This window comes from Schistocerca gregaria, chromosome 1 (genome assembly GCF_023897955.1).
Source record: "Schistocerca gregaria isolate iqSchGreg1 chromosome 1, iqSchGreg1.2, whole genome shotgun sequence".
Classification (NCBI taxonomy): domain Eukaryota; kingdom Metazoa; phylum Arthropoda; class Insecta; order Orthoptera; family Acrididae; genus Schistocerca; species Schistocerca gregaria.
In genome coordinates, this window is record NC_064920.1 from 579,499,960 (window position 1) to 579,524,183 (window position 24,224).

The 24,224-nt window shown below is 45.9% G+C and overlaps 1 protein-coding gene across 2 annotated transcripts; it reads right to left on the reverse strand.

Moving 5' to 3' along the window:
* Positions 1-51: 51 nt before the first annotated feature.
* Positions 52-24,214, reverse strand: LOC126356953 (eukaryotic translation initiation factor 3 subunit G-1). Of its 2 annotated transcripts, none has more exons than XM_050007411.1 (2): positions 24,064-24,214; positions 52-1,225 (listed from the first exon to the last, which is right to left on the reverse strand). In XM_050007411.1, exon 2 carries the CDS (start codon positions 1,206-1,208, stop codon positions 375-377), a length of 834 nt encoding a protein of 277 aa, XP_049863368.1. In that variant the 5' UTR covers positions 1,209-1,225; positions 24,064-24,214; the 3' UTR covers positions 52-374. The 2 variants fall into 2 exon arrangements, with proteins under 2 accessions (XP_049863368.1, XP_049863369.1); XM_050007412.1 differs by having other exon boundaries at positions 24,092-24,197.
* Between the last annotated feature and the right edge of the window lie 10 nt (positions 24,215-24,224).

Genomic DNA, 24,224 nt, shown 5'->3' on the forward strand with positions numbered 1-24,224 from the left:
AATTCACTCCTGGGGAATGTCTAGAGAGATATAATAGGAAATTGCAGACTCTTTAGATGTAAATTATTTATTTTTTAAAAGCAAGAAATTAACAATGGTTACAAATTATGCATATATGATATCTTAACCGGCCAACAAAAACTTTTCACAATGGTCATACTGTGGACAACATTCATTATTACTACATAATAGTAAAAACTACTTCCACTGTTGTGATACAAATGAATTTATTAGCTATTTTGTTAGCACTTTAAAATGAATTTGAAATTTCAATTTTCATACAACGCTGTTTAATGTTAATTAGGTGACAAAACAAGCAGACATATGGCAAGGAAGCCTCGCACCAAAACCAGCAGTAAAGTATATCTAAGATGTCAATTAGGATTAAGTGGCTTTGACCATTCTGCATTCAGTATCAAATGATCATATCCATGCCCATTAAGAAATTTAATGGCCTTTTCAGCATCACTTCTGCTCTTGAAGTGTATGTAGGCAAAACCCTTGCACAAGTTTGTGTTCTTATCTTTTGCCAGATAAAGTTTTTGTACGGGACCAAACTGTCTAACCAAATCTTCCAAATCAACATCTGTAGTACTATCAGATAAGTTAGAAATTCTAATTGCAGCTTCATCACGTCCTCCACGGAGATCAAGTCGTTTTGCGCCCCCATCGCGAAAACCAGGAGCTACATATTTATTTCCTGGTTTCTTATCATCTGCTCCAATTCCTCCCAGACCTGGACCTTTATCAATAGACTTATCTAAATTTAGATTTGTTGTTCCATGTGGACACTTTGTTGTCCAATGGTCACCGGCACAGTTGCGGCATTTAACGTTTCCTTTGTCTTTAAGTTTCTCCAAAATATTTTCTTCTGGCTTGTCTTCTTCCTTGCTTGATACAAACTGCATAATCACATCTTCAGCAACAGTTGTAGTAGCAGCATTGGGACCTGGCTTATCATTTTTGGATTCTCCAAATTTCTTCCAGGTTTTCCTCTGGGCAACTGAATTTGAAACTTTAATGCGTTCAATTTTGTAAGTGGTAATGACTTTCACTTTACGATTATCTTCATCTACTTTGTAATCTGTGACAATTTTATAACCATTTTCAATAACTTCTGAAGTAGGTGGTAGGGCAGCAGATGATGCTGGTCCTTCTTCTTCAACATCATCAGCCCAACTGGATTTCACTTCTTCCAGAGCAGGCATTATTTAACTCTTGATACCTAAAAACAACACAATATTTGAATAAGTGTTCAATACGCAAAATGTATTTTTTTTATGTTGGCAGAAAAGCAACAGATTTTATAAAGGTTATAAAACACATCTCTACTATCATCTGGGATGGAGGGGAGAGGGGGTGAGGCTGAAGTGGGCTAATTCATAATACTGCACTCTTAATTAAATAAAAATTTACAAGCAAGCTAAATTTCATTTTATATAGTCACAACTAACAAAACTAGTTTAATAAACTAATGGACATATGATATCTGACATATCAGATGTACCATGAGGCTGGACAACAGAAAGATGGAATAATGGACAGTATACAGCACTACCATCTGCAAACCCTCTAATAATGCTTTCCAGATTGTCTCTGAAATCACTTATATAGATTAAGTACAGCAGAGGATGTACAACACTTCCCTGAGGAACCCTGGATATTACTCCGAGGTTTCACTCAATGACTTCCTATCAATTACTGTGAATTGTGACCTTTCTGGAAGGAAATCTTTAATCTAGTCACCCAACAGACGATACCACAGAGGCACGCAATTTGATTGAAAGCAGCTTATGAGGAATGGCGTCAAATGTAGAAAGCTGGAATCAACTTGAGAGCCCCTGTCTATAGCACTGATAATTGTGTGAACAAAGACACTGAGTTACACAAGAACTATATTTTTGAATCTGTGTTGGTTTGATGCCAATAGATCATTTTCTTTAACATAATTCATGATGTCTGAACTCAGTATACATTCCAAATTTCTTCTGCAAATCCACACCAACGACATGGATCTGCAATTCAGTGGATTACTTCTATATCTTCTCTTGTGTATTGGTGTGACCTGTACAACTTAGGTGTTTTTAGATACGATCTTTTATCGAGCAAGTGTCTGCATACAACAGCTAAAAAAGGAGCTATTTCATACGCATATTCTGAAAGGAATCTAACTGGTATACAATTTGGATCAGGAGACCTGCCTCTACTAAGTGAGAAGTTCTTTGTACAAATATGGCATCTCTTCCAAAGTACTTGTGTTGGCAGCTGTTTGAGTTTATTCTGGAACATTTACTGCATCTTCTTTGGTGATAATTTTGGGAAACTTCAGTAACTCCACTTTTGTGGCACTGTCAACAGTAATATCATTGCTGTTTTGCATTCTGTCTTGTTACTGGTATACTTTAATAACACCTGAATCTCTTTGGATATTCTGGCAGGTTTAGAGAGAGATATGTTGTGGAAATGACTTAATGCATCTCGCTTTGAAGTCAGTACTAAGTTCTGAGCATCTGGAAACTGTTGAGTGTCAAGAGAGCACTGTGTGAAGCCTTCAATGACTACAGTAGCAGAATACTGTCGAATGATCTTTCAGGAAACCCTAAGAAATTCTGGGTAAGTAAAGGCTGTTAGTGGCACCAAAGTTATTGCCTGGTCCCTAGCGAATAAGAGAAACTGAAATGGAGGGTATCAAAGCAAAAGCTGAAATTTCAATTTAGTTTTCAAATGTTCCTTTACAAAGGAAAACCCAGGAGAATTGCCCCAATTTAATCCTCGTACTACTGAAAAGATGAATGAAATGAGAAGCAGGTGAAACTGTTAAAACTGAACAAAGCTCCAGGGCCCAATGTAATCCCTATCAGATTCTATACTGAATTTGCAACGGAGCGAGCCCCTGTTCTAGCTATAGTCTCTTATAAAGCCCTCATAAAAACTGTGTCCAGTAGTTGGAAAGTCACACCTTTCTACAAGCAGCATAGTAGGAGCAATCCACAAAACTACCATATCCTTCACATTGACTTGTCCTACAATTTTAGAACATATATCTCCTCCATGTCAACCAGTATGGATTCTGAAAACATTGATCACACGGAACCCAACTCACATTTTTCTCCTCTTATGACATACTGAACGCTTTGGATCAAGGCAGGGAGATAGCTGCAGTATTTCTTCATTTCTGAAAAGCATTTGACTCAGTACCACACCTACACTTATTGTCAAATGTATGATCACAAAGGGTTTCAAGTGAAATTTGTGAATGGATTGGACCTTTTTTTTTTTTTTAAGGGAGGATGCAGCAAGTTATCTTGGACGGAGACTCGCCAACACATGTAGAAGTAACTTTTGGCATGCTCCAGAGAAGTGTGTTGGTACCCTTGCTGTTCATGTTGTACATTATTAACCTTGCAGACAATATTAATAGCAACTTCAGGCTTTTTAAAGATGATGCAGTTATCTATAATGACATACTGTCTGAAAGCAGCAGCATGAAAGTTCAAATAGATCTTGGTAAAATTTCAAAGTGGTGCAAACATTGGCATCTTGCTTTAATTGTTCAAAACTGCAAAATTGTAGACTTCATAAAATGAAGAACATGGTATCCTATGACCATAAAATCAATGAGTCATAGCTGGAATCTGCAAATTCATGGGGCTAACATTTTGTACGGATAAGAAATGGAATGATCACACGGACTCTGTTGTGAATAAAGCTGGTGGCAGACTGGTTTATTGGTAGAATACTGTGGAAATGCAGTCAGTCTACAAACGAGATAGCTTACAAATCCATTTTAGAATATTGCTTGTGTGTGTGTGTGTGTGTGTGTGTGCGCGTGTCTTACCAAATAGGGCGAGGCACACACCACGGGGGTGTACACAGAGGGGCCCGGAAAAGAGGTGGAACAGGGAAACACCCAAGCCAGGAAAGAAGCTGTTTGACACGTACGGTGATCGGACAACCCAACCGGGGATGACGTTCTGGCAGATGAACGACTGACTGCGGGAAGAGGACACGTTAATTTGGATGCCCGGGCAAGCTAAAAACATGGGCAACATAAGCAGCCAGTAATTGTTGGCGTCGTAACCGCAGTGGAGGAACACCTGTCTCCACAAGTATGCTGTCCACAGGGCTGGTTCGAAAGGCACCAGTGGCAAGGCGTATCCCGCTGTGGAGGATTGGGTCCAGCACCCGCAACGCAGATGGGGATGCTGAGCCATAAGCCAGACTTCCGTAGTCCAGACGGGACTGGATTAACACCTGGTAAAGCCGTAGGAGAGTAGATCGGTCGGCGCCCCACCTGGTGCGGCTCAGGCATCGCACAGCATTTAGATGCCGCCAACACGCCTGTTTAAGCTGCCGAATATGAGGCAGCCAAGTCAACCGGGCATCAAAAACCATTCCCAAAAACCTATGTGACTCCACCACTTTAAGAAGCTCGCCGTCAAGATAAAGCCGCGGCTCCGGGTGAACAGTGCGTCGCCGGCAGAAATGCATAACGCAGGTCTTGGCTGCCGAAAACTGAAAACCATGCGCTACAGCCCAAGACTGCGCCTTGCGGATTGTGCCCTGTAGCTGACGTTCTGCAGCTGCAATGCCAATAGAGCTGTAGTAATGGCAGAAGTCGTCAGCATACAGGGAAGCGGAGACAGTATTTCCCACGGCTGCAGCGAGCCCGTTAATAGCTATTAAAAACAGACACACACTGAGAACAGAACCCTGTGGCACACCGTTCTCCTGGACTTGGGAGGAACTATATGAGGCCGCGACGCGCACGCGGAAGGTACGATACGACAGAAAATTGCAGATATAGATCGGCAGAGGGCCCCGAAGATCCCATCCATGAAGCGTAGAAAGGATGTGATGACGCCATGTCGTATCATACGCCTTCCACATGTCAAAAAAGACAGCAACCAGATGCTGACGGCGGGCAAAGGCAGTATGGATGGCCGACTCCAGGCTCACCAGATTGTCGGCAGCGGATTGGCCTTTACGGAACCCACCCTGAGACGGAGCCAGAAGGCCCCGAGATTCCAGTACCCAATTCAAGCGCCGGCTCGCCATCCGTTCAAGCAACTTGCAAAGAACGTTGGTGAGGCTAATGGGACGGTAGCTGTCCACCTCCAAAGGGTTCTTCCCTGGTTTCAGAATGGGGACAACAAGACTTTCCCACCATTGCGACGGAAACTCACCCTCGACCCAAATGCGGTTGTAAAGATCGAGGAGGCGTCACTGGCAGTCCACTGAAAGATGTTTCTGCATCTGGGAGTGGATGCTATCTGGCCCAGGAGCGGTATCAGGACAAGCGGCGAGGGCACTTCGAAATTCCCACTCACTGAATGGAACATTGTACAATTCAGGATGGTGAGTGCGAAAAGAAAGACTCCGACGTTCTATCGGCTCCTTAATGGAGCGGAAGCCCAAGGGGTAGTTGGCAGAAGCGGAATTCATAGCAAAGTGCTCTGCCAAGCGGTGGCGAATCTTGGCCCAGACCTGCGATGGAGTAACATGGAGGCCAATGGTGGACACATACCGCTCCCAGCACTCCTGCTTGCGTTGGCAGATAATGCAGCAGGCTTGCGCACGCAGCCGTTTGAAGGCGATAAGGTGGTCGATTGAGGGATGTCCCTTGTGACGCTGGAGCACCCACCGGCGAGCTTTAATCGCTTCAGCGATCTCAGTCGACCACCAAGGCACAGTCCGCCGCCGAAGGGACCCAGAAAAACGGGCAATGGCAGATTTGGCGGCAGTAACGATGCCGGTGGTGACCGATTGAACCACTGCTCAATAGCGGCAGTGGAGGAGAACAAATCCCAGTCAGCCTGATTCATAGCCCATCTGCTAGGGCGCCCAGAAGAGTGATGCTGTGGCAGTGACAGAAAGATTGGAAAGTGGTCACTACCACACAGGTCGTCATGCACTCTCCATTGGACAGATGGTAAGATGCTAGGGCTACAGATGGAAAGGTCAATGGCGGAGTATGTGCCATGCGCCACACTGAAGTGTGTGAAGGCACCATCATTTAAGATCGAGCTGCGCCAATAAATGCTCAACGATGGCGCCTCGACCTGTTGCCACTGACCCACCCCACAGATGGTTATGGGCGTTAAAGTCACCCAGTAACAGGAAAGGTGGAGGCAATTGGGCTATCAGAGCAGCCAGGACATGCTGCGCGACATCACCATCCGGTGGAAGGTAAAGACTGCAGACGGTAACAGCCTGTGGCATCCACACCCGAACAGCGACAGCCTCTAAAGGTGTGTGGAGAGGTACAGACTCACGGTGAAGAGAGTTCAGGACATAGATACAGACGCCAATAGACACCCTTTCATAAGCTGCCCGGTTCTTATAATAACCCCGATAGCCACGGAGGGCGGGGGTTCGCATTGCCGGAAACCAAGTTTCCTGCAGACCAATGCAGAGGAAAGGGTGAAGGCTGATAAGTTGGCAGAGCTCAGCTAGATGGTGTAAGAACCGCCACAGTTCCACTGGAGGATGGTGTCGTCCATGGCTGAGAAAGGCGTGACGGGACTGGGAACGGAGATTACGCCGCTGGGTCACCTGCTGCCTCCGATTTAGCACCTGTGATAGTGCTTTCCATGGCGTCTGATGGACCGGTGAGATCGAGGTCCTCAGCGGACGCCAGAATCTCCACCGCATCCTCAGACGCAGAGCTGGAAGGTTGCGGTGGGATGGCTGCCACTGCAGGTTCCTTGGGCTGAGAGCTCTTCTTGGGTTTCTCACGCCGTTCCTTGGGTGGCACCGGCTGGGAGGGCTTCACCGATTCAGTCTCCGGGACGGAGGAGGATCGTGAAGCCCTACGACCAGCTGATTGCGGGCACTTACGCCATTGTCGGTCGTCAGGCTTCTCGCTGGCGGAAACCTGGGACACACCGTCAGGTGGCTTGCGGAGTACGGATGTAGATGTAGATGTAGAGGGACCCAAGAGACCCCTTGCGAGCATGAGAAGCCGAAGAAGTTGGACACTTCTCCGGCTTAGAAGTGGGGACGGACGTCCCCGATGGGTGGGATGGTATTGCTCCTGAGGTAGGTGGTGCAGGAGCAACCCGGTGGGTAGAGCCCCCCACTGGCGAGGGGGCAGGAGGAGTTTTACTACTCGTCGATCCACGCACAATTGGAGAAACAGACGGGGCTAGCACAGGTGTTGCAGCAGCAGCGTAGGAAGATGTCATTCTCACAGGATGGAGTCCGTCGTATTTCCTCTTGGCCTTAGTATAGGTTAGTCGGTACAGGGTCTTGTATTCCATGACTTTACGCCCTTTCTGGAAAATTTGGCAGTCTGGTGAGCAAGGTGAATGGTTGGTTGGTTGGGTGTGGGATTGAAGGGACCAGACTGCTAAGGTCATCGGTCCCTTGTTCCACGATAAAATCACACGAAATAAAAACTGTCAGTCGTTAAAAACGGAGAACTGAGACAAGGGACGACACAATACAAGAAAGACAGACAAAGACCAGACAAACGGAACTAAAATCACACCGAGTGTGAAGGTGGTTGGCCGACCATGAAAATAAGGAAAAGCCAACCACCAAATGACATTAAAACCCACAGTTTAAAACCACAGGCCAAAGGCCCAAGTCAATACAGGAAATAAAAGGACAAACACTCAAATCATACGATAAAAACCCCCTGCCCGAATAAAACTCAACACGAGGTCCGCCATAGCAACGTCATCACATAAAAGGGCAGGGAGGGTATCAGGCAGCGCAAACGTCTGCCTGAGTCCTGTTAAAAGCGGGCAGTCCACCAAAATGTGGACCACCGTCAGAGCTGCCCCGCAGCGACATAGCGGTGGGTCCTCCCGGCGCAACAAATGGTCGTGCGTCAGCCACGTGTGGCCAACGCGCAGCCGGCAGAGGACGACAGAGTCCTTCCGAGAGGCCCGCATGGAGGAGCGCCACACACCGGTCGTCACACACATCCATGCCCAAGGCAGGATTCGAACCTACGACCGTAGCGGTCCCGCGGTTCCAGACTGAAGTGCCTATATCAGCACGGCCACTCCGACCGGCAAGACAGAAATAGTTCAGAGTGATGCCTATCATCACTGTGCTCATGCACTAGCTTGGAAATAGGTTTATCCGATTCGCAAGGTTTGTAAAGTAGATATACGACACGGAATCCGCGCCTGCCGCTTACGAACATCGGCATGTGGTAAACTTGTTGGGCGTGGGCAGGGTGCGCCACTCATCACCCCAGGCACCAAGCACTTTCTGGCGCAAAAGCGACAGGAGATCACACTCCATAAGGCCGAGTTCCAGAGCCGGTGAACTCACTGCCTGTTTAGCCAGCGTGACAACCCGCTCATTGCCCGTGATGCCGACATGACCTGGGGTCCAAACAAAGACCACGGAGCGGCCGCAACGGGCAAGAGCATGGAGCGACTCGTGGATGGCCATCACCAGACGGGAACGAGGAAAGCACTGGTCAAGAGCTCGTAAACCACTCAGGGAGTCACTACAGATGACAAAGGACTTACCTGAGTGGGAGCGGATATACTCTAGGGCGCGATAGATGGCAACCAACTCGGCAGTGTATACACTGTTCCCGGGTGCCAGGGCTGGAGGAGGGACCGAGTCTTTCGGACCCTGTGCCAAATCCAGCCGAATGCATGGTCGGCGCACACACCAAGGGGGCAGATGGAGATTGGCCCGGAAAACAGGCGGGAGAGGAAAAAACTCAATCCCACACAGTAGAGCCCGGATGCGAACCGCGATCGTACACCCTGACCGGGGCCGCCTGTCTGGAAGATGGACGATCGAGTGCGGGAACAGGAGACGGTAGTTGGGATGCCCTGGCAAGCTACAAACGTGGGCAGCATAAGCGGCCAGAAGTTGGTCGCGCCGGATCCGCAATGGAGGAACACCAGCCTCCACAAGTAAGCTGTCAACAGGGCTTGTCCGAAATGCTCCTGTGGCGAGTCGGATCCCGCAGTGATGGATGGGATCCAGCAATTGCAATGCTGATGGTGATGCCGAACCATAAGCCACACACCCATAATCAAGGCGGGACTGGATCAGCACTTGATACAGCCGGAGAAGGGTGGACCGATCGGCACCCCATCCGGTGTGGCTAAGGCAACGGAGAGCGTTTAAATGCCGCCAGCATGTTTGTTTAAGCTGCCTAATATGAGGCAGCCAAGTCAACCGGGCATCAAATACCAGTCCCAAGAACCGATGCGCCTCTACCACAGCAAGAGGTTCACCGTCAAGGTAAAGGCGTGGCTCAGGGTGAACCGTGCGACGCCGGCAGAAATGCATAACGCAGGTCTTAGCGGCGCTACAGCCCACGACTGCGCCTTGCGGATAGCGCCCTGCAGCTGGCGCTCAGCAACTGCAATGCCAGCGGAGCTGTAGTAGAGGCAGAAGTCGTCTGCATACAACGAAGCTGCGACGGACGATCCCACCGCCTCAGCGAGCCCATTGATCGCAATTAAAAACAGGGAGACACTGAGGACAGACCCCTGTGGGACCCCGTTCTCCTGGACCCGGGACGAACTATGGGACGCAGCAACTTGCACGCGGAAGGAACAATACGACAAAAAATTCTGAATAAAAATCGGGAGCGGGCCCCTAAGACCCCACCCATGAAGTGTGGCCAGGATGTGATATCGCCAAGTCGTATCGTACACCTTCCGCATGTCGAAGAAGACGGCAACCAGATGTTGGCGGCGTGCAAAGGCTGTACGGACGGCACACTCTAGGGAGACCAGATTATCGACGGTAGAGCGGCCTTTACGGAACCCACTCTGAGACGGAGCCAGAAGGCCTCGAGACTCGAGGAGCCAACTCAACCTCCGGCTCACCATACGTTCTAGCAACTTGCAAAGAACGTTGGTGAGGCTTATGGGGCGGTAGCTGTCCACCTCCAGCGGGTTCTTGCCAGGTTTCAACACGGGGAGGACGATGCTTTCTCGCCATTGAGACGGAAACACACCCTCAACCCAGATGCGGTTGAAAACATCTAGGAGGCGTCGCTGGCAATTCACAGAGAGGTGTTTCAGCATCTGGCTGTGGATGCGGTCTGGCCCAGGAGCCGTATCAGGGCAAGCAGATAGTGCACTCTGGAATTCCCAGTCGCTGAAAGGAGCATTGTACGACTCCGCGTGGCGCGTGTGAAAGGAAAGCTTCCAACTTTCCAACCGCTCTTTCCGGGAGTGGAAGGCCAGTGGGTAATTCGTAGATGCGGAACACTGAGCAAAATGCTCTGCTAACCGGTCCGCAATCGTGTCGGAGTCGGGACACACCACTCCATTCAGCGAAAGCCCAGGGACAGAGACAGGTGGCCGATAGCCATGGAGTCGCCTAATCTTAGCCCAAACCTGCGATGCAGAGGTACGGACGCCAATGGTGGAAACATACCGTTCCCAGCACTCCTGCTTCCGTTGGCGAATAAGGCGTCGGCCACGGGCACGGAGCTGTTTAAAAACGATGAGGTTCTCCAAGGACGGGTGCCGCTTATGGCGTTGAAGAGCCCGCCGGCGATCTCTAATCGCCTCTGCGATCTCGGGCGCCCACCAAGGCACAGTCCTCCGCCGAGGGGACCCGGATGAACAGGGAATCGCAGATGCCGCCGCAGAAACGATGCCGGTGGTGACCGACTGAACCACCGCATCAATGGTGTCAGGGGAAGGAGGTGCGATAGTGGCGAGAGAGGAGAACAAGCCCCAATCAGCCTTATTCACAGCCCATCTGGAGGGGCGTTCAGAAGAGTGACGCTGTGGTAGTGACAGAAAGATGGGGAAATGGTCACTACCACATAAGTCGTCATGGACACGCCAGTGGATGGATGGTGAAAGTCCGGGGCTGCAGATAGAAAGGTCGATGGCCGAAAATGTACCATGGACTACACTGAAATGTGTCGGCTCTCCCGTGTTTAAGAGGCAGAGGTCAAGCTGCGAGAGAAGAGTCTCGACATCTCTACCCCGGCCAGTAATCTCGGCGCTACCCCACAGGGGGTTATGGGCGTTAAAGTCGCCCAGTAACACAAAAGGAGGAGGCAGTTGTGCTATCAATGCAGCCAACACATGACGCGAGACATCACCATCTGGCGGAAGATACAAACTGCAGACAGTAATAGGCTGAGGCGTCCACATCCTTACAGAGACAGCCTCTAAAGGTGTGTGAAGAGGTACACATTCGCTGTACACAGAGTTAAGGATGTAGACGCAGACTCCACCAGATACCCTCTCATAAGCTGCCCGGTTCTTGTAATAACCCCGATACCCACGTAGGGCAGGGGTCCGCATTGCCGGAAACCAAGTTTCCTGTAGGGCAATGCAGAGGAAAGGGTGACTGCTGATGAGTTGGCGAAGCTCAGCAAGGAAAAAAGCGCTGCAGTTCCACTGGAGTATCACTTTGTCCATGTCCGAAAAAGGCGTGAAGGGACCGAGGAGGCAGATCACGCCACTGGGTCACCTGCTGCCACCGATGGAGGACCAGTACAATCTGCTTCCATGGTGTCCGAGGGTCCGGCGAGATCCAGGTCCTCAGCGGACGCCCGGATCTCCACCTTATCCTCGGACGCAGGGCCTGTAGGGAGCAGTGGGGTGGATGCCACCGCGTGTTCCTTGGCCTTAGAGGTCTTCTTCTTCGTCTTGTCTCTCTGGTCCTTGGGTTTCATTGGCTGGGAGGGCTCCAGCGAGTCAGTCTCCGGGACGGAGGAGGAGCGGGAAGCCCTGCGACCAGCTGCTGGTCTGCTTTTCTTCCAGTGGCTGACGTCACCCTTCCCAGAGGCGGAAACCTGGGAAGGAAGGGACCCAAGGGACCCTTTCCGTGCTATTCGAGCCGGGGAAGTTTGAGGCTTCCCCAGCTTAGAAGTGGGGACTGATGTCCCCGATGGTTGGGGGGTTGCTGCTCCTGAGGCAGGTAGTGCAGGAGCAGCAGGGAGTGAAGTGCCCCCCACCAACAAGGGGGCAGGTGTAGCATTCCAGCTCTGAGAGGTGGCAGTCTGAGGGAGAGCTAATGGGGCCATAAGAGTAGCAGTCATTCGAACAGGATGGAGGTGTTCGAACTTCTGCCTGGCCTCAGTGTATGTCAGGCGGTCCAGTGTCATACTCCATGATTTTGCGCTCTTTCTGGAAGATACTGCAGTCCGGCGAGCAAGGCGAGTGGTGCTCTCCGCAGTTTACACAGATGGGAGGCGGAGCACATGGAGTATTGGGATGTGATGGGCGACCACAATCTCGACATGTGAGGCTGGAAGTACAGCGGGAAGACATATGCCCGAACTTCCAGCACTTAAAGCACCGCATCGGGGGAGGGATATATGGCTTGACTTCACAACGACAGACCATCACCTTGACCTTCTCAGGTAAAGTATCACCCTCGAAGGCCAAGATGAAGGCACCGGTGGCAACCTGCTTATCCCTTGGACCACGATGTACGCGCCGGACGAAGTGAACACCTCGCCACTCTAAATTGGCGCAAAGCTCGACATCGGACTGCAATAGAAGGTCCCGATGGAATATTATGCCCTGGACCATATTAAGACTCTTATGGGGAGTGATTGTAACCGGAACATCCCCCAGCTTGTTACAATCGAGTAACCGGCGGGACTGGGCGGAAGACGCCGATTTGATCAAAACCGAGCCCGAGCACATTTTGGACAAGCCCTCCACCTCCCCGAACTTGTCCTCTAAGTGCTCGACGAAGAACTGAGGCTTCATGGATGTAAAGGATTCACCATCCGCTCTCGTACACACCAGGTAGCGGGGCGAGTATGTTTCGCTGGCATCCTTAGTCTTTCGTTCCTCCCATGGTGTAGCCAGGGAGGGGAACGATTTGGGGTCATATGTAGTTGCGTTGTATTGAGCCCTGGAACGCTTAGAGACTGCTGGAGGCTGACCGCCAGCAAGAGATGATGTACCACGCTTCATTGCGGGTCATCCGCCCTGATGCCACCTACTCCGACCAAGGGCCCTCCCCACGGGCGCCACCCAGCCTCAGCAACGACCACCTGGCAGGATGGCCATTGCCGGGAGTCCCAATGCCCCAAGGAGATAGGCATCTACTCCTTGGCATACGTGGGGAGTTAACGGCGCTGGCATCATCAGAGCGATCCCTGTGCAGTCAGGGGGCTACAACCAACAGGGTACATGGCGGCCCCACCACAACGGACTGGCTACCGTGCTGGATTTCAGGTGATGTAGTCCAATATCGTCATTGGCGCATAAAGCGACACAGCATAGCAGACTGCAATAAACTGCACCCAAGAACAAATCCACGCCCAAGAGATGGTAGGTGATCGGGACTGCTAAGCGATGACGACAAACCTGGCTAGAGATGGTAATGCATGATGGGCACATCGCTCCTTGTAAGGCGCCCTTCCCCAATCGGCTCGCTCTTCGGAAAATTTAGAAGGATGGAGGTCAAACCCGTTAGGGGACCATCTCACAAGGCCAAAACGTTTGAGACTCCTTTTAGTCGCCTCTTACGACAGGCAGGAATACCGTGGGCCTATTCTTACCCCCGAACCCACAGGGGGAAAGGTGAATGGTGCTCCCCGCAGTTGACACAGATGGGAGGCGGGGCACATGGAGTATTGAGATGTGATGGGCATCCGCAATCTCGACATGTGAGGCTGGAAGTGCAGCGAGAAGACATATGGCCCAACTTCCAGCACTTAAAGCACCGCATAGGGGGAGGGATATAGGGCTTAACGTCACATCAGTAGACCATCACCTTGACTTTTTCCGGTAATGTATCCCCTTCGAAGGCCAAGATTAAGGCACCGGTAGCAATCTGATTTTCCTTCGGACCCCGATGAACACGCCGGACGAAATGTACACCTCGGCGCTCTAAATTGGCGCGCAGCTCTTCATCAGACTGCAAAAGAAGATCCCTATGGTAAATAACTCCCTGGACCATATTTAAACTCTTATGGGGTGTGATCGTAACGGCAACATCCCCAACTTGTCACAAGCGAGTAACCGTCGTGAATGGGCAGAGGATGCCGTTTGTATCAGGACTGACCCAGAGCGCATTTTTGACAAGCCCTCCACCTCCCCAAACTTGTCCTCTAAATGCTCGACGAAGAACTGAGGCTTTGTGGAGAGAAAAGACTCTCCATCAACCCTTGTACAAACTAAGAAGCGGGGCGAATAACTGCTACTGCCATCCTGAGACTTACGTTCCTCCCACGGTGTGGCCAGGGAGGGGAACGTTTTCGGATCGTATTTCTGAGCGTTAAACTGAGCCCGAGAACGCTTAGAGACTGCTGGTGGCTGGCCACCAGCAAGAGACGATGTACCACGCTTCATTGCATGTCATCCGCCCTGATGCCACCTACTCCGACCAAAGGCCCTCCCCACGGGCGCCACCCAGCCACGGCAAGAGCTACCTGGCAGGATGGCCGTTGTCGGGAGTCCCGATACCCCAGGAGGATAGGCATCTACTCCTTGGCATACGTGGGGAGTTAACGGCGCAGGCATCAGTAGAGCGATCCCTGTGTTGTCAGGCGGCTACAACCAACAGGGTACATGGCGGCCCAACCACAACGGACTGGCTACCGTGCTGGATGTTAGGTAACATGTGGTCCATGGTCGCCGTCGGTGCAGAAAGACGCACTGCACAGTGCAAGGTGTTATCTGCACGCAGAAAAAGAGTCATGCCCAAGAGATGGAGAGCGGACAGGACTGCAGTTCAACAGTGTATAAGCTGGCGAAAGGTCTGATCGCAAGATGGACACAATGCACCAAGTAAGGCGCCCTTCCCCAATCGGCTCGCTCTTCGGAAAATTTTGAGAGATGGAGGTCAAACCCAACAGGGGACCATCATACAAGGCCGAAAAGTTTGAGACTCCTTTTAGTCGCCTCTTACAACAGGCAGGAATACCGCGGGCCTATTCTAACCCCGAACCCGCAGGGGGATCCGCTGCAGAGTGAAAATTTCATTCTAGATTGAATTGAACTGGTGAATTATCGTGACAGAAAGACCAGGATATCTGCTAAGGTGATCACAACTTTAACATAAAATTTAATAGGGATAACAAGAAAAATGCTGGTGAACAACACCAAGATAAATAAAAATCCACAACTCACCACATTAGTTCAAGCAAACGCTCCTATTAACTCTGCAGATGAGAATAAAAGAGGATGGGACAAAAATTATTCAGTACGTTAAGGGAGAAAAAAGTATAACATTACAGGTCAGGACTGATCTATGAAGTCTTGAATATCTTACTTGTATTTGTCAGTTGGTAGGAAGAAATTGAGATTTCGGGCATTTCTTTATATAGTTTTGCGTGTCCTGACACTACGCAAAGCTGTCATTTAGTTGCATGCGATTTGCGATCTGCTATGTTTCATTTTCTGATAATAAATAATATTTTTTTCTTATTAGCATTAAAATATAATGACGATAAAGGTTTGAGATCATTTGGAATAATATTTTAATAACTATGTAGATGATGGACGCCATTCTTTCACTCTTAGGAAAAAAAGTGTTAATTGTGCGTTTAAGTATGGTCAGTGTCGGGATCAGTGATTACGATTCGAGAAATAATTGATTTGACGAAGTTCAATCGCACACAATCACATGGGGCGAATTATGACCTTGGAATTAATTGTAGATGTATGCAGGTCAATTTTGTGACAGGCTAGCAAGTGTTGTCAGTGTGTCACGGTATCAAGACTGCTTTCGCGGCGCCGATGGTTTGCTTTAAACTTGCGAGAGTTTACACGAATTCTTAATTATTGCTAAAGGGTAGAATATTTGATGGTTATACCACTGTTGATGGGCCATTGTGGAGGAATTAAGTTTGGATAGAAAGATCAATTTCAAAATCCAATATAAATCCTATTGATCGAGGTAGCCTAGCAACCCAAAAGTTCATATGTGGTTATCAGCAGAAACAGTGTACTATTTTTCATGCACACATTTACGCTCTACATCGAGGTGAGAATCATTTGCGGGTGCGAAATTAACATTCAAAAACATTTGACTGAATAAAAGGCAAGACATAAAGAAGTTTATTTGTATATTTTGTTATTTCATGAACAGTGATATTTTCTTATACTGGTGTAGAGTCTTACGTATTATTAATATTATGACAGACTGGTCGTAAGTGCTCTTATTACAAGTAGAGTTTTTGGCTTGATTTAGAGTAGCTGGTTCTTAGAGTCTCAAAGATTAAGTGAAGAATAAAATCACACTCAAATAATGCTGCATCGAAACCCATTATCTTTATACTATATTAAGCTATTTATCCTGGAATCAGGTGGTATCATGGCCATGTAATTGTGTTTTGTCAACAACAAATAGGTAAATACAAACAAAAATTTCTCATGCTCTGTTATTGATGAGGGAAAGAAGCGACGACAATGATGACATACACGTATACATATACAAACGGTATATGTGGCGCCTTACAATACAACATGACGACGTCACAGTATAATGGGACATGCAATCAATGGTGGGAAGATGAAAACAGTATGACAACATGGACTGCACGAAAGACTGAAAGAGGAGGCCACTTCATAGACTTTTAAAGCGTCTAATTCAGTCACTGCAGACACTGGACTCAATGCTAAAAAGAAAGTGTGTGAGTGTGTGCGTGTGTGCGCGCGCGCGCGTTTTTTGGCACAGGGACAATACTTTGGGTTCCATTATCATATCCTCTTATCTTGTTCCATTCACAAATGGGGCATAGCAATGACAACTGACTCACTTCCCAAGATGTATGTGGAGGGAAGTGATGTACTACAATTAATAAAACATTCCGAGCTATTATGCCATGGTTGAATGGATTTCACTTTACAACCCGATATTTCATCCCATCTGCAGAGGACAATTTCAACGCAAACTGTAACTTTGTTGAACGTCCGATTCACACCCAACTGAAAGACATACTGTTGTCCTAAAGAACATCCATATCACGTCTTTTAACACTGACTGGTGAAGAACCAAGACTTATGAGAAATACTGAACAATCAGTCACATGAGGTTTTGAAAGTCACTTCTTTCGTGGAAGGCTTACATTTCCTAAGGATTCCTGCAATGAATTTATGTGGCATCTGCTTAACCTACAACTAGTTTTTCCTTGTTTCTCCACATAAAACAACAGATATTCTACTGTTGCTAATGCTTCCACTGATCACAAATTGTGTACTCTAACAATGTCACAGGAATGCTATGTCAATCTGCCTATTTAAGTATAATACAACTGATAGCTCTGATCCAAGCATCTATCCTCTACAGATCTTCCAGGAATTTTCTACAGCTTTCTTCTGCCGAGACTCTGCTACCAACCAATACCACTGGAGGCAATTTCAGAATATGGCACCTTTAATCTGCTTTCCACTGAGACCATAGTTTCTGTTAAGGCTGTAAGTATGTAGCATATGATATCAACGTCTCAATTTTCTTTTAGGCAAAGTCACACATTAGCACCAAGGATCTTATACCTTAAGATGAATTCGAAACCACAATGTTCCACTGTAATACTTAAGTAATTTTATCAGTGACATTTATCTAAGTCTTCTTTTTGTGAAGGCAAAGTCCAGTGAAGGAGGCTAGAATAGAGTAAACTTGATAAGCTAGACAGTTCTCATACGCAGTTGCCCTAGTCCAAAGTTTCTGAATTTATTAGACTTATAAAAATGTAGGGAAGTCATTATCAGGTTGTTTCAGACTAGTTTTCTGCACAGTCCAGCTTTTTGAGGTACAATTGTCCGTTTGTGGTGCTTTCACTGCTGGGGATATTCAAATATGTTTTACTTCATCGGATTGGTGGCCCACATTCCTTATGTGGGTTTCCTGGAAGAAACTACAGGTTTAGAGGCAAATTCACCTTAGGAATTGCACATCTAAGACAATTTATTTCAGCTAAGACAGCAATCATGTGAGACACAGGCTTACAAAATGAAACCAAAATCAGTGGTTGCATTTATTAGGTTCTGGACAAGAAATCCACCTCTTTACAAGAACTTCTTGTTCAAACATTTTTTTAAAACTTTTCTTCCTCCTGATATGGTAACAAAGCAAACAACACACTAAGGCTATGATCACATGTGGCATTTTCCCACCAGAATTCCATCAGGAGAAAACATGGCAGAAATTTCAGCAAGAGTCCTGGTCACACAGAGCAGGAAAAAATGCCACGCATTGGCAGTGAGGCTTCCAGGTATACACACTGGAGTACCAATTTATTGAAATCGGCATTGAACAGTGTGTCATTATACAACATATAAGTTTTTGCATTAAATTTATTACTCCCTCATTGTCAAACCTCCCCCCATGAACCATAGACCTTGCCGTTGGTGGGGAGGCTTGCGTGCCTCAGCGATACAGATAGCCGTACCGTAGGTGCAACCACAACGGAGGGGTATCTTGAGAGGCCAGACAAACGTGTGGTTTCTGAAGAGGGGCAGCAGCCTTTTCAGTAGTTGCAGGGGCAACAGTCTGGATGATTGATCTGGCCTTGTAACATTAACCAAAACGGCCTTGCTGCACTGGTACTGTGAACGGCTGAAAGCAAGGGGAAACTACAGCCGTAATTTTTCCTGAGGGCATGCAGCTTTACTGTATGATTAAAGTATGTTGGCGTCCTCTTGGGTAAAATAGTCCCCCATTCGGATCTCCGGACGGGGACTACACAAGAGGATGTCGTTTATCAGGAGAAAGAGAACTGGCGTTCTACGGATCAGAGTGTGGAATGTCAGATCCCTTCATCAGGCAGGTAGGTTAGAAAATTTAAAAAGGGAAATGGATAGGTTGAAGTTAAATATAGTGGGAATTAGTGAAGTTCAGTGGCACGAGGAACAAGACTTCTGGTCACATAACTACAGGGTTATAAACACAAAATCAAATAGGGGTAATGCAGGAGTAGGTTTAATAATGAATAGGAAAATAGGAATGCGGGTAAGCTACTACTAACAGCATAGTGAACGCATTACTGTGGCCAAGATAGGTACGAAGTCCACACCTACTACAGTAGTACAAATTTATATGCCAACTAGCTCTGCAGATGACGAAGAAATTGAAGAAATGTATGATGAAATTATTCAGATATTGAAGGGAGATGAAAATTTAATAGTCATTGGTGACTGGAATTCGGTAGTAGGAAAAGGGAGAGAAGGAAACGTAGTAGGTGAATATGGACTGGGGCAAAGAAATGAAAGAGGAAGCTGCCTGGTAGAATTTTGCACAGAGCACAGCTTAATCATATATAACACTTGGTTCAAAAATCATAAAAGAAGGCTGTATACATGGAAGATGCCTGGAGATACTAAAAGGTATCAGATAGATTATACAATGGTAAGACAGAGATTTAGGAACCAGGTTTTAAATTGTCAGACATTTCCAGAGGCAGATGTGGACTCTGACCACAATCTATTGGTTATGACCTGTAGATTAAAACTGAAGAAACTGCAAAATGGTGGGAATTTAAGGAGATGGGACCAGGATAAACTAAAAGAACCAGAGGTTGTACAGAGTCTCAGGGTGCAATTGACAGGAATGGGGGAAAGAAATACAGCAGAAGAAGAATGGGTAGCTTTGAGGGATGAAGTAGTGAAGGCAGCAGAGGGTCAAGTAGGTAAAATATGACGGCTAGTAGAAATCCTTGGGTAACAGAAGAAATATTGAATTTAATTGATGAAAGGAGAAAATATAAAAATGCACTAAATGAAGCAGGCAAAAAGGAATACAGACGTATAAAAAATGAGATCAACAGGAAGTGCAAAATGGCTAAGCAGGGATGGCTAGAGGACAAATGTAAGGATGTAGAGGCTATCTCACTAGGGGTAAGATAGCCACTGCCTACAGGAAAATTAAATAGACCCTTGGAGATAAGAGAACCACTTGTATGAACATCAAGGCCTCAGATGGAAACTCTGATCTAAGCAAAGAAGGGAAAGCAGAAAAGTGGAAGGAGTATATAGAGGGTCTATACAAGGGCGATGTACTTGAGGACAATATTATGGAAATGGAAGAGGATGTAGATGAAGACGAAGACGAAACGGGAGATACGATACTGCGTGTAGAGTTTGACAGAGCACTGAAAGACCTGAGTCGAAACAAGGCCCCCGGAGTAGACAACATTCCAGTAGAACTACAGACGGCCTTGGGAGAGCCAGTCGTGACAAAACTCTACCATCTGGTGAGCAAGATGTACGAGACAGGCGAAGTACCCTCAGACTTCACGAAGAATATAATAATTCCAGTCCCAAAGAAAGAAGGTGTTGACAGATGTGAAAATTACCGAACTATCAGTTGAATATGTCACAGCTGCAAAATACTAACGCAAGTTCTTTACAGGCGAATGGAAAAACTGATAGAAGCTGACCTTGGCGAAGATCAGTTGGGATTCTGTAGAAATGTTGGAACACGTGAGGCAATACTGACCCTACGACTTATCTTAGAAGCTAGATTAAGGAAGGGCAAACCTACATTTCTAGCATTTGTAGACTTAGAGAAAGCTTTTGACAATGTTGACTGGAATACTCGCTTTCAAATTATAAAGGTGGCAGGGGTAAAATACAGGGAGCGAAAGGCTATTTACAATTTGTACAGAAACTAGATGGCAGTAATAAGAGTCGAGACATGAAAGGGAAGCAGTGGTTGGGAAGGGAGTGAGACAGGGTTGTAGTCTCTCCCCAATGTTATTCAATCTGTATACTGAACAAGCAGTGAAGGAAACAAAAGAAAAATTCTGAGTAGATATTAAAATCCATGGGGAAGAAATAAAAACTTTGAGGTTCGCCGATGACATTGTAATTCTGTCAGAGACAGCAAAGGACTTGGAAGAGCAGTTGAACGGAATGGATAGTGTCTTGAAAGGAGGATATAAGATGAACATCAACAAGAGCAAAACGAGGATAATGGAATGTAGTCGAATTAAGTCTGGTGACGCTGAGGGAATTAGATTAGGAAATGAGACACTTAAAGTAGTAAAGGAGTTTTGCTATTTGGGGAGCAAAATAACTGATGATGGTCGAAGTAGGGAGGATATAAAATGTAGACTGGCAATGGCAAGGAAAGCGTATCTGAAGAAGAGAAATTTGTTAACATCGAGTCTAGATTTAAGTGTCAGGAAGTCGTTTCTGCAAGTATTTGTATGAAGTGTAACCATGTATGGAAGTGAAACATGGACGATAACTAGTTTGGACAAGAAGAGAATAGAAGCTTTCGAAATGTGGTGCTACAGAAGAATGCTGAAGATTAGATGGGTAGATCACATAACTAATGAGGAAGTATTGAATAGGATTGGGGAGAAGAGAAATTTGTGGCACAACTTGACCAGAAGAAGGGATCGGTGGTAGGACATGTTCTGAGGCATCAAGGGATCACCAATTTAGTATTGGAGGGCAGCGTAGAGGGTAAAAATCGCAGTGGGAGACCAAAAGATGACTACGCTAAGCAGATTCAGAAGGATTTGGGTTGCAGTGGGTTCTGGGAGATGAAGCTTGCACAGGATAGAGTAGCATGGAGAGCTGCATCAAACCAGTCTCAGGACTGAAGACCACAACAACAAACAACAACATTGTCAAAGAGTCAAAGCCAACAGAGGAAATTGTTAAACCAGCCTGTACTAAGTGACAGAACAGACGAGATGAAGTTCGTTCTACTTCGGGAACTGAAGGCATATCCCAGTATCATTCATTCAAAGTATTATTGAATGTGTCAACTGATTTACTATAAAACTGATAATTCTGGGAAAAATAAAAAAAATACAATGCTCAGGCACTGTTTATTTTGATTGTTTAAGTAGCTGTGGTAGATGGCCATCCTTGTTTCAGATACACTGATGTGGTAAGCTGTGACCATGAAGTAGATTTGGATTTGTTTGAAGCAACTGACTTTGGGAAAAAACTTTAGACACAGACATTAAATTTGTCTCAATCAAAATCCTTTGTAAACTGGCCTACCCATAGACTCTTCATTTGCACTTGGGGCTAACAAGTTCTAAATTTCCCTATCTGAACACAAAAAGGAGGAAGTGAGAATGTTAGCAATCTCATTGTTTCATCATGGATAACACTCCGTGATAAGAGAATGCCCCAAATTCAAAGCAATAATCCTAACATTTGGCTGGAGGGACTAATCTGAATCTGTGGCCAAAGAGGTAGCTGAACCCTGCTGGTCCTGAACTATAAATAATTTGAAGACTTATTATTTATTCTATCTAGGCTATGACTTTGATGTGCTTACCACTAAAATCAATTAGATAACAAATTTGAAAATTTCAAAGGTGATGTATAGTTCATTATAATCCAGCATTATAATGCAGGCACACAGTAGACAGCCAGTAAGGGCCACAAAAGAACTTAAAAGCAAGATCGTTACTAACAACATTGTTCACAATCATGGTTAACTTTAAGGGCAATAACAGTGGCATGTAAGACAATAAAATGAACATGTCCAGATATTTCAACATCATCTGGTGAACAATTAATAAAATTAATGAAACAACCACAGTCACTGAATAAGGAATCAAAATTTAGTGGTATTTGTAACAGTCCAAGAAAAACAACAAGCTTATAATATAACAACATTGTTTGAGACAGTTATAACTTTTGAAAAGTGAATACTGCTTTGACAATGGGTACAAATTAAAAAGAAAATAAACATTTAATTTACTGATGAATTTTTATTTATCTACAACAAATACTTCAACTTCTCTATGAAGAGTGTGTGTGTGTGTGTGTGTGTGGGGGGGGGGGGGGGGTGGGAGAGGGAGAAAGAGAGAAATATTTATCATGAAAGATTTTTCATTACCACATTTTGAAAGTATTGTAACCCAAGTCTCATTAGTAACTGCAAAACTGATGCGAGCAGTAATTAGTTCATCATGTGTGAAGTGAACCAATATGGAAGGTCCGCTGCTACCACTTTCAATTTAAATACAATGTACCTAAAGAAAATACCTCTAAGTTTCAGTTGCATCTGTAACACTGCGATCACACTAGAACTGTGTTCACAAGGGTCATTTTCTTTGAAGCTGGAATTGTTTGAGGGGGGAAAAAAAAATCATGAAGATTTGCTAGCTTTTGTTGCTGAGTTAAGTGAGCTAGGATACTTCAAACTTCGTCATCATGACTTTTTTGTCTAGTAGACAGAAAGATCTTAATCTTCGCCCAGCTGAGAAGCTGCATGTGACAATAACTATGCGAACAGATCAAAGATAATCTATACTACAAATCTAAACCAATTGAATGAATGAAACATATGAAATGATACAGATGGTTTCATTCTTCATTAAAATTACTGTGGTCACAGTTCCGAGACCTTTCTTCAATTATAAGATATGGTAAATTTAATAGTTTCAGAGGCTTGATAAAATAGAATACCATGTTGGCGGTGCTTTCCACTAACTAATGGGCAAATTTGTTGAAACAAAATTTAATTAGTGTGCCTCTTTCCAGGCATTGTTTCCTGATAGGTAGATCTACGGTTATTTAAGAACAATTATTTGTATGAATGGCAAGTTCCGGGATCTTAGTTCTACGTATTTTCTAATTCTGAAGAGGGTGGGCATCGGAGAAATGGGTTTAGTATATACGCAAAGAAAATGATGGATTGTGAACTTTAAATTCAATGCATGTTTTTTGGTTAAGTACTATAAAATTTCAACATATCAGAAGTTGGTCGAACTGAGATCCCACATCACTTGACACGGAATGATCCAATTTCAAGACTTACGCGCACAGTAAAATGATTGAAAATTACAAGTAGCAATACGGCAGACTTAAAACAATTTTTTGGGTAGACGACATGGGTATACACGGAACTATAAGTGCTAGTCCACATGCTTTGTAGAATTCAAATCGAGATAAACTGATAGTCATTTCACTGGCTACACTGGATCAAACTAATCTTCCTAAATGCCACGTCTTCTTAAAGTAAGTCAACTGTCTACTTGTTGGTTTACAAGTGTAAAAGGTTCAATAAAAAAGGGACAAAAACCTTTTTCAAAGTCGAAAGTACAATAGTCTCACTGCAGAAATCTACACAATTGTCTGGTGCTTGTACGTCAACGGATATGCCCCTATAACTATAACGAATTATGTCAACGTCAAAAAAACATCCATGTGACATAAATATTACCTTCTAGCAAACGTTGTATAACACTCACGGATGCAAAACTGATGATGGGACACGATTTAATATACAATATGGATGAAGCCAATCACATTCACCTTCGGTGAAAAGCTCGCACGTCTGAAATTCTCTATATAGCGTAGTCAAAGATTACAGAACCATCAGAG

Excerpts from the sequence above, each read along its gene's own strand:
- LOC126356953 (XM_050007411.1), bottom strand. The coding sequence starts at position 1,208 with ATGCCTGCTCTGGAAGAAGTGAAATCCAGTTGGGCTGATGATGTTGAA.